Genomic DNA, 14,665 nt, shown 5'->3' with positions numbered 1-14,665 from the left:
AAATTGGTGTGTGATTTCAATCTGTGACTGTGAAGCACAAGTAAACTCTACTACTACTGCTGCTGCTGCTACTACTACTACTACTACTACTACTACTACTACTACTACTACTACTGCTCCTGCTCCTGCTCCTGCTCCTACTGCTACTGCTACTACTATTACTGCTCCTGCTCCTGCTCCTGCTCCTGCTCCTGCTACTGCTACTGCTACTGCTACTGCTACTGCTACTGCTACTACTACTACTACTACTGCTGCTGCTACTATTGCTGCTGCTACTACTACTACTACTGCTACTACTACTGCTACTGCTACTACTACTGCTACTACTACTCCTGCTCATTCTCCTGCTCCTGCTACTACTACTACTACTACTACTACTACTACTGCCACAACTACTGCATCATCTAAATCAAGGGATGCAGAAAGCGGGATGCAGAATGCAGGTGTGAAAGCTGAACCCTGCTGGTTCTCGGTGCAATTACACACAGTCGCTTGGCGTGTGTTCAGCCCCGAGGTCTGAAGGGCACCGCTCCGGCATTTGGGAGGGTGGCGCGGGCGCTCTTTAGCCCGGCTCCGTCGGTGCATCTCCTGCACCTTCCCGCTCTGTCCTAACAAGGCCGGGTGTTTATGTCAGGGCCCGGGACTTTCACGCGGGCTGAGGGACTGGTCTATAAAATTAACAGCGCAGCAAACGAGCGCTAGGCTAATCTGGGCTGTGATGGATGGCTGGCGTCTCAGGACGGCGGGGGAGGGGAGACACTGCGGGACGGTGCTCCGGTTTCCCAGGCCTGGCAGAGTGCCGACCCCCCCCCCCCTTCCCCGTGCCCCCGCAGTGTTTAAATGTTCCTGTCGAGCCCTCCCTCTGGTCGGCTGGTTATTTCTGGCGCGGGGCATATGAAGGCATTAAGCAGGGTGCGCGGGACGGATGCCCGGGGAGATTTAGAGAGATCGCGGCCTTGTTGCTCGCATTAGCGCTTGCCGTTTATAGCCCACGCCGGTCACAAGGGCAGAATTAAGTTTTTGTTTGAAGGATAAGGAGACGACGGGAGCCACGCTCAGAAGCATGAGTGGGCTGGTAACGGCAGGTCAAGTGCAAGTAGCCCGCGTCAACCCGAAACGGAAAGAGTCGTTTTTGTTTTGTCCCCCCGCTTCACGCTTTGAAATGTTAATACGTTTGACGTACGTGTAGTGAAACCTTGTGCAGACGTGTCCGAATCCATTTTAAACAACGCAGCATAGACTAAGAGGCTTCTCTCCTGGCAGGAGCGCCACAGTGGGGTGGTGAATTTGTATGAAACATGTATGAAACGGTGTTGGCAGGCTCAGACGCAGGTGTTTTGCGTAGTTTTGGCAGTGCCAGCCCTTTCTGTGCCATTGGCTTTGAGCGGCAGGTCATTTGAATGCGTCTGTGTCCGTGAATGATTTCCGCTCCAAAACGAATCATTTCCCATCGTGCAGATTGATTGCTTTCTCGCCTCAGAATTCCCAAACTCATTACGAATGCAGGAAGCCCGGCATCAACAAATATTAAATATTTTATAAATGATGTATTCGTGATTTTTCTTGGAGCTCGGGGAGAAAATTACTTGTTTCAAAAATGCCTTATCGCGGTTTCAACTTTTATCTTATCTAAATTTATCTCAAACATAATGAAACAAGCCGTCTGTCTGAACAAAACTCCAGGGCCTTTCACAAACGCAGACGACAAATTGGGTGCCTTGAGTTGTTAAACTGTTGCTTGTAGCCCAATGGATATTTGCATGTTGTTTTCCAGCAGCACATTAGGGAATCATCTTTCAAATGGTAATTAGGCTGGTTTGCGCGCCCTTCGGAAAAGGTCATCGGGTTATCTGTGCTGCCACAAAACATTCTCATAAGCCTCTGTGCTGTCGTGGGAGTCTCGTAAGTTGCTGTGACTTTGTAGCAGTGTTTGTGCCATCTGACGGGCTGTGGGCTCTACTGCGGTAGAGTAAGAGTAAGCAGTCATAGCCTTACGATTAAAGGCTGATTTGTGCCCCAGCGACAAAGTGATGCAAATTTGTTTTGACATGAAACTGTCACTTTTGAGCGACAACTCTCCTGTTCCTGAAGATTTTTGAGAGGTTGCAAACGCACGTCAGAAGTGTCACTCAACCGTGATTAGTTGACTGACAGGAAGACAAACGGTTGCCATGGCGGGGATACTAGTTTACGAGACGACTAGTTTTTATGAATGAAAACGTTTTCTTTACTTAATTAGCTCGCAAAATGGATTGGTTTGTTAAGAACCTGGTTGCTATGGTAGCAATGCCTGCACGTCATTGGACACAATTCTGTCTGTAGACACTTTTGTCGAATGACACTTTGTCGACTAAGGACGAATCAGCTTTAAGCCGAACCCTTTTTCTCCTCTTCCTCCTCTCCGCAGACCTGCCGCCTCCCGCTACCAGGGAAAGGCCCCCCGGCTGCAAGACCGTGTTTGTTGGCGGTCTGCCGGAGAACGCCACAGAGCAGCTGATTGTGGAGGTGTTCGAGCAGTGCGGAGAAATCATCGCCGTCCGCAAGAGTAAGAAGAACTTCTGCCACATCCGCTTTGCCGAAGAGTACACCGTGGACAAGGCCATGTTCCTGTCTGGTGAGTGTGCTGAGTCTGGCTGCACAATATGAGGAAAATATGCTCGAAAGTTATATTATGACGATATGACATGAAAAAAATGCTATATTATTTCCCACATGCTTCAACTGAATGTGCAGCCAATCAATTTAACAGAACAGAATTTGCAGTTCAAGCAGTCTTTAGAGACGTGTTTAGCTCACGTTCATATCTCGATGACGATAAATATGCGATTTATTTGGCAGCCCTAGTCCTGAGGAGAGATGCCTCCTCCTCCCACCCCACTCCATACCCCGGGGTGGCTGTCTGTGCAGGCACCCTCCCCATCTCCCCTCCTCCAGAGGTCACAGCGAGCCTCTCTGGGCTGGGTGCAGTAAACAAGCTTGCTTTGATCTTCCTGTGTCCCTCAAAATGCCAAGGGCCACGAGTGAGGCCTCTCTTTGATGGGCACTAAGCCTTTGCAGAAACCTGAGTCGGGCAGAGCCACTGTGCGTAGTTCCGGAGGACAGGCAGCTCATTGGGTAGTGCATCGGTTTAATGCGGTTATCAAGCATACTGAGGGAAACGCATCACACCCGTACAAGCCTGCGACTTCTGCCCCCGCTCCTTCACTTTCAGTATCGCCTCAGTCAGTCGTCTTCTGCGCCTTCCTGATTGTTTCCTGGCAACCGCGGGCTTGGCGCATCCAAACGGGCGCTTTGTTTGCGAAGCGTGCGACAGACTGCATACGGAGGCTGTGTAGCTAAGCGCAGATGAGAGCCTCTCAACTCCAGGATTTACTTAATAATTTTTTGTTCGCGTGCATTATTTAGAGTTTTGGGCAGAGAGCGCGGCGCCTTCGGTTACGTAGGCTCCTGACAGGCTGGCGCGGTGCATGAGCACACTTCTTTAGCACGTGGGCCGCACCCTGAAATATTTAAACTAGACCGTGAGCCGGGGGAGAGATCGTCACGAGCCGGGATTTCTGTCGGAGTGCGACGCCTTCCTTCCCCGCACGCTCTGTTTCCTGGAAGACTGCAGCTCGGAGTGATGGCCTAATGGGAGAAGCTCAAACCTCAAACCTCTTTAGCGGAAGCGCGTAATTGATAGGGGAAACACGTTTGGCTAGTCGGCTAACGCGATTACGTCGGTGGTTCATGTGACTCGCGGACGGTTTTTGCGGAGCGAGACCGCCTCCGGGGTTCCTTTCGGAGAAAAAAAATAGAACAGCCTCCTCCTTTCATCCCTCGAAAAGGCCTCAGCTATGACTCATGAGCGATGGCAGCCCGTAAGATTAAAGACGAGTTCCACATAGGCAATTATAAAGAGACGCATGGATGGACAGACCGCGTTCCCGCATGGATGCGCAGTCCTGACGGGCCCGTCTTAACCGAAAGCAGCGCGTTACATTTGCATCGCTCCCGCGGATATGTATCTGCAGAACGTCTCCTTTTCTCAAACGCTCCTGCTCTCCGTGGGTTTCCTCCAGGGCTACGTACGCTGTTCAGTCTAATTAGAAGGAAAAGTGGCAAAGAGAAGCTTAAAAAAAAAAAAGTCTGACATGTTGAGCAGGTAGCGCTTCCTGGTAAAGTGTTGGAACTAAAATGGGAAGTAGGTCAGTTGCTATATTCCAGGTTCCTGCTTAGCTACAGAGAAATGGTGGGTGAAAAAAGTAGCCTTGGAAAGCCAGGTGTAATCCTGAGCAGAGTAAAAAGCGGCTCCCTGCCGCTATAAACCCTGATTACAGGAAATGGGGGCAGCACGTGGTGCAGTGGATAGCGCTGTTGCCTCTCAGCAAGAAAGGTCCCTAGTTTGAATCCCCACTGAGGGGAGGACCTTTCTGTGTGGAGTTAACATGATCTGTTCCAGTTACTCTGGTTTCCTCCCTCAGTCCAAAGGCATACAGGATAGGTTAATGGAGACTCTTAATTGCCTGTAAATGTGAGTCTGAGTAATAATAATTTTGTACTAATAATGCAAGTGAATAGTTAGCCATGCAATGTATTGGTGACCTGTCCACGGTGCATTCCTGCCTCTTATCCACTGCATGCTGGGATAGGCTCCAGCCCCAACCATGATCCTGACCAGTAATAAGCGGTTTAATGAAATGGATGGATAGATTACTGCACGTGACACTGCAGAGAAACTAGTGTCAATTTGGGCAGCCTCTTCCTCTACCCCCTTTTTAAATTTATTTTGTTTGCCTCGGAATCACAGTCTGGGGCTAGACGGCATGGCTTGAAGAATACATGTCGTTGTCCAGCCTCTGTGTGGACGTGGCGTGTGGGGTTGTAGCAGTGTTTCCTCAGCAGCACACAGGCATTGATAATGAATTGGGTACAATTGGCCACCAAATTGGGAGAAAAATGAGGGGGAAAAAAGGGAGCCTCCTCCTCACCGGCCTGTTCCTCGGCAGGTTATCGGATCCGGCTGGGCTCCAGCACGGATAAGAAGGACACAGGGCGGCTGCACGTGGACTTCGCTCAGGCGCGGGATGACCTGTACGAGTGGGAGTGCAGACAGCGCATGATGGCGCGGGAGGAGAGGCACCGCCGCCGCATCGAGGAGGACCTGCTCCGCCCACCCTCCCCCCCGCCCATCGTCCACTACTCTGAGCACGAGTGCAGCCAGCTGGGCGACAAGATCAAAGGTGGGACTGCGTGGCTCACTCTCACTCTCTCACTCTAAAACCATGACACCTTCACTCTAAAACCATGACACACTCACTCTAAAACCATGACACCTTCACTCTAAAACCATGACACCTTCACTCTAAAACCATGACACACTCACTCTAAAACCATGGCACTCTCTTACTCTAAAACCATGGCACTCTCTCACTCTAAAGCCATGGCACTCTCTCACTCTAAAACCATGGCACTCTCTCACTCTAAAGCCATGGCACTCTCTCACTCTAAAGCCATGGCACTCTCTCACTCTAAAACCATGGCACACTCTCACTCTAAAACCATGGCACTCTCTCACTCTAAAGCCATGGCACTCTCTCACTCTAAAGCCATGGCACTCTCTCACTCTAAAACCATGGCACACTCTCACTCTAAAACCATGGCACACTCTCACTCTAAAACCATGGCACACTCTCACTCTAAAACCATGGCACTCTCTCACTCTAAAACTATGGCACTCTCTCACTCTAAAACCATGGCACACTCTCACTCTAAAACCATGGCACACTCACTCTAAAACCATGGCACTCTCTCACTCTAAAACCATGGCACACTCTCACTCTAAAACCACGGCACACTCTCACTCTAAAACCACAGCACTCTCTCACTCTAAAACCACAGCACTCTTACTCTAAAACCATGGCACACTCTCACTCTAAAACCGTGACTCCCTCTCACTCAAACCGTGACTGCCTCTCACCCAAACCGTGACTCCCTCTCACCCAAACCGTGACTGCCTCTCACTTAAACCTTGGCACACTCACCCAAACTGTGACTGCCTCTCACTCAGGCTGGCTGTTTAATTTGCTGTTGATTGAAACACCTGCAGGGTGAGTATATGCTGCAATATACTGTAAACATCTTATCTTAAGAAATAATAAATGTATGTTAAGCAGTATCTAAAAGTGGCAATAAAATCAGCATTTCTCTGTATTGAGCAGTGTTGCAATATCTGCAATATCTTTTTTATTTTCATAATTTTTTTCTGTGTAATCCATTTCCATTAGGGAATTATTTTTGCAATGATGAACAAAATTTTCAAACAACTATGAAATATTGAACAGATAGTCCGTATCTGTTATGGTCTGTGTCCCAGTTGGGCAACTGCCATTTTATACACAAGCAGGGGGCCACAATCACTCCTGTGAGCAAGCAGCTTTATGTAAGATGTAGGCTGCATGCATCATCTGGCACAAGGCCCTATTTTGCCATGTTTGCTTTCTTAATAAATAATGGGCTCTAATGTAGTGGGGTGTCCTTGCCCACTGTCGAAACACCGTCCCTGACTTGAAATCATCTATTCATGAATGCATGCTCTCAGATAAATTACACTGTTCTCGGTTAACTGCCCTTTACTGCTGTTCATTTGTACTGAGGGAGTGCGGGTTGTTTTGAATATGGGCGACAGTGCCGTTCCTCCTATATCCCGGCGTCCTCTCCCCCACGCTATCCTGCTGACTCAAACGTGCCCTCTGAGAGCTGCACTAAAAGCCGTTTTAAACATTCATGCTCTCTGAGGGTTTCAGCGTCAGGCAGCTCCAAATTGTCGTTTTTGCTGGTGCTGGCGCAAAGAGCAGTTTCGACCCTTCTGCAGTTTTACGGCGGAAGGGCAGGGGAATAAAAGAAGAAAATCTTTTCTTTTTTTATTGCAGCCTGCGCTTTCACCACTAGTTGCACTTTCATGAGTTTGCAAATCAGGAGCGGCTGCCCTTTTACTGCAGAGCAGGGTAGGATCCTGCTGTAGCCACAATAAGATCCGCACAGCCTTGAGCAAGGGGAGGATTGTCTCCTGCTTAGTCTAATCAACTGTACGTCGCTCTGGATAAGAGCGTCTGCCAAATGCCAATAATGTAATGTAATGTAATGTAAAGTAATGACAGCGTCCCTTCCCCTGGTTATTTTGCAGGCTAAGACCAGTGTGGGCCTGCTTTTAACATGCGGAGCGGAGCCTGAGAAGCATCAGCTAACCCAGACCCAGACCGAAACATTTGCCGGAACAAAATTCTCAGCGCACCTTTCGAACGAGCCCTATAGCCTGAGAGAATTTGATATACTGTGGTGTTTTGACATGAAATCGATTACGTGATTGAATGCTATTGATAACACATGGTGTCTATTTATGAAAAATACAAAGGATAGCATGTTGCACTTTTAACTGGGCCCCCTGCTGTCTTCGCGGTGTGTGAAAGAAAATCACACATCTAGCAGTGCCGTGGGGCGTTTATGTTTATGACGCGTTGATTCAGTATCGGAGCGGTGATGGATTATTGAAGCAAATCCTTTGACAGACCTGTGACTGCCAGCGGTTAGGCGCACTGTAAATAAATCAAAGGCCCTGTGGCAGTAATCTCCAGCAATCCTTCAGTGTGCGGCCTCACGAGATGGCAAAATACCCAGATGAGCACCTTCATCCCCTGCACCTCCCCCATTTGAATAAAAATGCCAAGAAACGAAATAGGTCTTTACAGTCAGCGCTAGCACTGGAATTGCCTTGGCCGTGGTGTTTGGCGAGGGGGCAGGGGGTTGTTTGTGCTTTCAGCAGCACGTAACGGCCTACGCATCAACAGGTGCGAGAGACATGGATGCAGGTCGCCGTCTTGCCGTCGCAAATGATCAAAAATATCGTTGCCGCTCTCTTGTGTCACCTTCTCTATCGGCAGGCCCATGGGCTATGGACCAGCCGCAACCAATGGGATCGATAGGACAAAGGTAGCAGGTTGTGGGGAAAAGACAGAAAAGTTTGCCCAGTTCCCTAGTGAAGGCTGGTGGATGCCCCTTTGAGTGCAGCCATCCTGAGCCCCATCAGTACATATGGACTGCAGGAAAGGAGCAGTAATCCCCTCCACGCGGTGACACACGCTGCCTCCACCACTGGCACAGCCAGGAAGCCCGGTCTGAACGGGCAGTTGAATCCCGGCTCAGACGGAGACAGCCCTTCCGAAATCCGAGCGCACCTGCCGGCGCCTTGTGTGGTCCGTGATGCCCCCCGAGGAACAAGGCAGAGCTGACGGTTTCCGCTGCGTGTCTATCCAGCCTTCAGTCCGGCCTGTTGATTGATGGCCCCATTGTTCCGCCACGTCAGGAACGATATCGCTGTCCGCCACCACAACTGTTTTTCTTTTATGCCCCACAGACCGGCTGGTGCTTAGCCTGTTTCAGCGCCGGCTTCCGATTTGGACACGTACCGTGCAGTTCATAATTATTTGGACAACGGTACAGCTTCTGTTCTTTTGACTCTGTACTGCAGTAGATTCAGAATGAAACGGTGCATACGAGGTTAAAGTACAGACAGTCACTCTTAATTTTAGGTTGTTTACCTCCATATCAGATGATCCTTGGAGCAGTTGCATTCCTTTTTATACAGGCTACACAGATCGCCCAATATGGATGCAAATACCGTCAAATTAGAGACAGTCTGCAGTCTAACCTCATTATTCATCGCTTCATTTTGAATTCTAATGTGCTGGAGTGCAGAGCCAAAACAGTAAAAAAGTGTTGCTGTCCAAATACTTACGGACTGCACAGTAAGCCCTGGTCTGTTCTCTAACCGTGCACCCTCTCCCTTTCCCTGCCCCCCCGTTCCCCGGGCTGCTCAGATGACTCCCTGTTCGCCGAAGCCGTCCGCGTCCTGCTGACCTGGGTGGAGCGGGGCGAGGTCAACCGCCGCAACGCCAACAACTTCTACTCCATGATCCAGTCCTCCAACAGCCACATCCGACGGCTGATGATCGAGAAGGCCGCCCACGAGAAGGAGATGGAGGAGGCCAAGGAGAAGTTCAAGAACGCCCTGGCGGGGATCCTGGTGCAATGTGAGTACCTGCTATCAGCCGCTCCCCTTGCTGCCCCTCCCTACAGGGAATCGGTGGGAACACTGTGGTAGAGTAAAAATGCACCAACTCAGCCTTACATTTCCCCCTACAAGTCATTAGTAACAATACAGGCTATGTTGTCCTTGATGCACTCTCAGATAGCAGTTACTTACATCTCTTATCATTGGAGACTAAGGCCCTACTTATGAGTCTACGTTCCCAGGATAATGTAACCGTAATGGCATGTTACAATAGATTCAGTACCAAGATAGGGCTGATCACAGGGTACAGAGAGGAGAAGGGTGGAGTGAACTGACAACCCACCATGAGAGGTGATGTTTATCTTTACCTGCACACCTCATTGCCTTGGCAACGGCAATGTAGGGAGCAGAGCAGTCTAGCTCAGTGAGTTTTGCCTGAGTTGCCCTCCTAATCTCTAACACCCCTACTGCCCTTCTGATTACCTAGGCTGACTCTGAGGTTTTACTTTTCATCGTGCCTTTTGGCTGTAATACTGAAGCACACATTTCATCATGACATGTGGAAGTCTCTTATATACCCCCTACCTACATAAATACACTGACTATATGTTCAATGTGCTTTTAAAGCGTAATGGAATATAGTATGTTCAGTATGCTTTTAAAAAGACTTGCTTTCTCCAAGCACCCGAGCAGAAATGTATACTGAATAATGGCTGATGTTTTCTAATAACACTTCAATTAACACTATGTCACATGACCCCTCCACTAATGACACGCTGATAATGACACTTGGATTGTTAGTTCACGGTCTGCCTTGCATTGTTTTTTTTTTTAAAGCCAACTGTCTGCACTTTCTAACATTAAGAGAAAGGTTGTCTCGGGGTAACATGAGGTAAGTCCACAAGTAGTCTGACAATCTTGGGCTGAATTGCATTAATGGCGACACAGGTGGAGTATCTGGCACCACACTGGTAAGCGGGCGGCAGACGAGCGCGGTTGATTGCTGTAGGGTTTTAGCGGCTAATGGTGTAAGTGAAGGAGCCTCACGGCGTACGGAGGCTTATCCCTCCGGCTTAGCTAAACCGCTGGGCAGCCGACCCGGGGGGGAGACAGTCTGTCACTCGAACCACAGTAAGTAAACCAGAGTAGGGCCTGAAGTGAACTGAAGGGCGGGTGACTGACAACAGGTCGTTAGGAAGCAGCGAGACTTAAGGAGCCACGCGACACACCTCTGACAGACACAGCGTCCTATCGGGGCTGAACTCCCTGGAGATGTTCCTCCTCTTTCCTCTTTCACTCTGGTGGTCTGAGGTAACCCACCTGTCTCATTAACTGGCTCCAGACACATTCGTATGACGGGCTGTAGGAGAGCCAGTCTGCAGATCTGGGAGAAGGTCCATGGCTCTTCAGAGACGCCTGACGTTCTGAACACCCCCGTTCCAGCAGTGTCAAAGAAGTGACAAAGATCGTCTGAGAACGTGTCCCTGCCCCATTACTGTCAGCCACACATATGATTTCCACTGTCCTCCTGTCTATCCCACGCTTACGTCGAGCTCACGAGCACATTTACACACACAATACCAGGGTTCTCCACAGAAGCTTCCATAGAGTGGTGCTCAGGCCTTCGTTTGTTGGAAGCAGACTCACAGGTAAAGGGGCCATGGTTAGGTTTAAGCTTTTGCACATTAAGTCATTTCCTGCTTTCTGGGGCATTGAAACCCATCAAAAAATGATAAGAAAGTACCAGCAATCTTTTGGGCCAATAAAAAAAATCTTAATCTTAAAAGATCTCAAAGTAATCTCTAGATAATGAAAGGGACTTCACAAAACAGATTTATGAAATTATAAAATTATAAAAAAAGGATACAATATTAACAGTGAAATGAAAGAATCTCTCCAAGGTGAATTGCTTCATTTATAGGCTCTTAAACTACTTTTTGAAAAGTGAAAGTAGTATGGATGTAAAGGTACACAGTGGCCGTAACTTAAATGTGAGGGCACAGAGTGGTGCATCACCACAGTTATAGTCTTTGGGGAACACCCTAGAGTTATATGAAGGCTGTAAACAGAAACAGTATTTTCTTTGGTTGGGAGAGTGTAGCCAGTTATCTGTTTCCAAAAATGTTTATTTTTATTTTTCTGAACATATGTCCTGCAACATTTGACTTATCGAGGTTTGTATGACCAATTTGTCTTTTTGTACTTGTGAATGGACAGATAATGAAAATGTGCTTTATCCACAATTTTTCTGGGTGTTTGGAAACCCTGGCCCGGAAAACCAAGCGGAGAATCTGAATTAAATTTCTCTCTGCCCCCATCCAGCAAATCCGTCTCCTCGGAACTGTGACACAAATTCATATTCCTTTATTCGGGCTGCACTTTAAGCCACCCGCAGATTCTAAGGTGGATTTATTTCAGATTTCACAGCCTTAAAGCGCTTGAATATATCCCATTTTTTTAGAATTAGGAATGCGTTTCATCACTCTTGCAGAGGGCCCGTGTCTTGGCTCCGGAGTGAAACAAAAATAAAAATGAAAAGGTAGCAGCAGCATCTGTTTAAAAGCTGCTGCCCCCCCCCGGCCCCTGCCAGACTCTAGCCGTGGTGCTGCTGCCAGTGTTAATGGTGTTCTGCCGGCTGATAAATGACCGTACAAACACAAAGAAAGAAACATAACGGTGATACAACAATGAAGAAGTTTCCCCTGAGGGGCTAATCCAGGAAGACTGGGCGCGGTGAGTTTCAGGGCACGACATCCCAGAGCAGAACATCACCATCACCATCACCTCACGTGCATGCAGAAGTGCATGTGGGTACGCATTAATACGTGCCCAAACACACACCCACACACACCGACAAACAGATGCGCACACGCATATGCATTCACATACACGCACACACATGTACAAACAGACCCACACACACAAACATGCATGCACAGATGCACACGCGCATATACATAACTACACGCACACAAACACATGTGCACACACATGTACACACACACAGCCACTTCCCCCTGCCTTCCACATCGATTACTTCCATCAAATGAAGGGGTGCTGAAGGTAGCTATCGATCTGTCTCAGCCCTCTCACCTCAGCGAAGGCTGCCAGGGCTCCCCCCCCCCCCCCCCCCCCACTCTCGTGTTCTTCCAGTCCGAGATTATTAAGAGAAATGATGCGGGCTGTGTCCTTCTCCACCCTCCCCCTTTCAACACGTGATAAACAGCTTCTGCAGCATACTGTATGACACAATCGCCAAACGCTCAGCCTAGCATGCTAGCTAGCTTTCAGGCTTTTTCCTGACCAGAATGTACAAAGTCACGTCCTCCCCACCGAGTTCTAACTTCTAGGATGAGTTATTGAACTCATGGAGAGAATAAATGATGCTAAACTTTATGCCTTTGAAGCTCGGTTACGCTGTGGGAAATCGGTGGAGGAACAGCACCCTCTGAGTCACGCCCAGCAGGACATTACTGCTTCCAACCCTCCGTAGCCTGTCTGCCCTGGTTACCGGCAGATCACAGAGACTTAAAGGGGCTTTGGAGTGTGAACTCCAGGAGGAAAGCAGCAAAAGACTATAACTATAACACAAACTTTGCATGGTCATCGTTTGTCGTTATGCTAGCTTTCTGTGCCGGGCTTTTCAAACAATACGCTCCTATCCAAATAAGTGACTCATGGTACGAAAAGTTTGGAAAGTAACAATAAATGTAAGGTCTAATTTACAATGCTCAAAAACATCAAAGAATATTTCTGCTAAGTGGCATTTTTCTGGAATTAATTTCTGCATTTCCACAGGGGAGAAGAAAGGCAGGGAACTTCAATGAGACGGAGAGTCTGGCGGTGTTTTTTTTGGGGAAGCAGACTAGAAAGCCGGTAGAACTGAATCACTGAGCCCCAGCTCTGTTGTCGTGCGGGTTTGACTAATTAATGCTACATTCTGGAGGGAGTGGTACCACTCAAGAGCTGTTAGCCATCACCTGGCTGGATGCAAACAGAACGAACAAGCTCATCTAATGCGTCAAGAGTGCTGCAGGAACACGCAACCTCCGCGTGACCCCTCTGTGCTCGGCCGCTGAGGTCAGAGGTCAAGGTTAATTTAACCAACGCATGTTGCCCGAACCATGATGGTTTGTTGTATGGGAAGTTCCACCATTCATAGATTATCCTGGGAGGTGGTCTTCTGTGTTGGCTCATTTTCCAATCAGATTTTCAGCCTTACCAGAACAAGCCGAAGCAGAGGTAAGAATGTTGTAATTACATTGTGAAATTTTAATAGGATTTATTTTTGACTGCAGAAACTGCGCTGAACTGTTATCACATGATTCTGACCTCCATGGAATTAACCTTATTCGCATTAGAAGCTGGAAGCCAAAGTGCCCATAGGGATGCTTTTCATAATGTATCAAAATTAATCTTTGTGTATAATAATTAATCCTCTTCGGTTGTACGTTTTGGAAAAGTTCAAGCTTGCTTCCACTTGAGAACTATAACTGTATGCGTTACACCTACAAATACAAAAATAACCAGACCTGCTCTGTCACACTGCTGTGTAAGGGTTGAGTGAGGAGCTGATGGTGATCTCTGACACTACTGGAATGGATCAGAACCAGGTGCCATGGCCCCATGACCGTGTGGTCTCTCCCAGGAGAACCAACAGCCACTGAAACGTTTCCCTGCAAATATATAAGCATACACCCCGCAAGCACCCTTTAATAGTTCCTACTGGTGCCCACTGCACTGACTGTTGTGTGCCATGTTCTGCTGATGTGGGTTCATCATGGCATAAGAGGAGGATGTAGCTGTCTGTCAGAGGTGTGTTACCACTGCATGAAATTAGCGGCTTACGGCAAAGCCCCGCGTAGGCATTTCGCCCTGCTCCTCACCAGTGACATCACACTGCGTTGGTGTAACGCATTTAATGCATCACACAACAAGCGTCGATATAACGCTTTGTCATAACGCATCTCGTCTTATTCATCTTGTCGGAAAGTAAAAGAGCTGAACCAGTTACTAGTAAAATGTTAAATTCAGTAGGCTGGGATCCTAATAATTGCATTCCAAACCCCTGATCTGTACGGGAGAGAGCTCTGTCGGCAGTCGGGGTGGAAGATGAGATGCAGGGAAATGCATTTTGAAGTACGGGTGCCGGAATGTGATTGCTTTCCTTGCAAATCTCCCACTCAGATCCCTCAATCACCCCCCCACTAGGGACAAGGTTTCTCATGATGCAACTTGGTGATAGCATTCCCAATAAGTTAAAAGACAGACAGAAAGAGAAAGAAATTGGGCATCACAGCGCAACCCTTCGCAGTGTCAGACAGGCCACCGGAGGCTGCTGTGGGGGGAGCGGGGTGCGTGAGCAGGGCTTTGTGGTAAGCCGTCCGGTTTCCCATGCAGTGCGTCCGCACCAGGCCCTCGACATCGAGGCGGGACGAACCCAGTCTCCGCACCACCCCCCCCTCGTCCCGCGCTCGACGCCGACGCCCCGCCCGCCCTCCCCCCCCTGCGCTGCGGAGGAGAGAGACGCGAGCGTGACTAGCCCTCCTGCCTGATTCCAATTTTTTACTCCTCTGCTCCCTCCCCCCCTCGCCAACGTCTCTGCCCCCGGACGGT

The 14,665-nt window shown here is 48.7% G+C and overlaps 1 protein-coding gene across 5 annotated transcripts in view; it reads left to right on the top strand.

The window, feature by feature from the left end:
- LOC133132654 (ecto-NOX disulfide-thiol exchanger 2-like) overlaps positions 1–14,665 on the top strand; it is a 176,142-nt gene that overhangs the window by 140,201 nt on the left and 21,276 nt on the right. For all 5 annotated transcript variants that reach the window (XM_061248249.1, XM_061248247.1, XM_061248250.1 and 2 more), the window contains 3 exons: positions 2,408–2,614; positions 4,989–5,222; positions 8,856–9,068. In XM_061248249.1, coding sequence (XP_061104233.1) covers positions 2,408–2,614; positions 4,989–5,222; positions 8,856–9,068 — 654 coding nt within the window. The remainder of the gene's footprint in view (positions 1–2,407; positions 2,615–4,988; positions 5,223–8,855; positions 9,069–14,665) is intronic.

The sequence above is a fragment of the Conger conger genome, chromosome 7 (assembly GCF_963514075.1).
Source record: "Conger conger chromosome 7, fConCon1.1, whole genome shotgun sequence".
In the NCBI taxonomy this organism is placed as follows: Eukaryota; Metazoa; Chordata; class Actinopteri; order Anguilliformes; family Congridae; genus Conger; species Conger conger.
The sequence above is the reverse complement of the archived record's forward strand: the minus strand, read 5'-3'. Positions and strand labels throughout refer to the sequence as shown.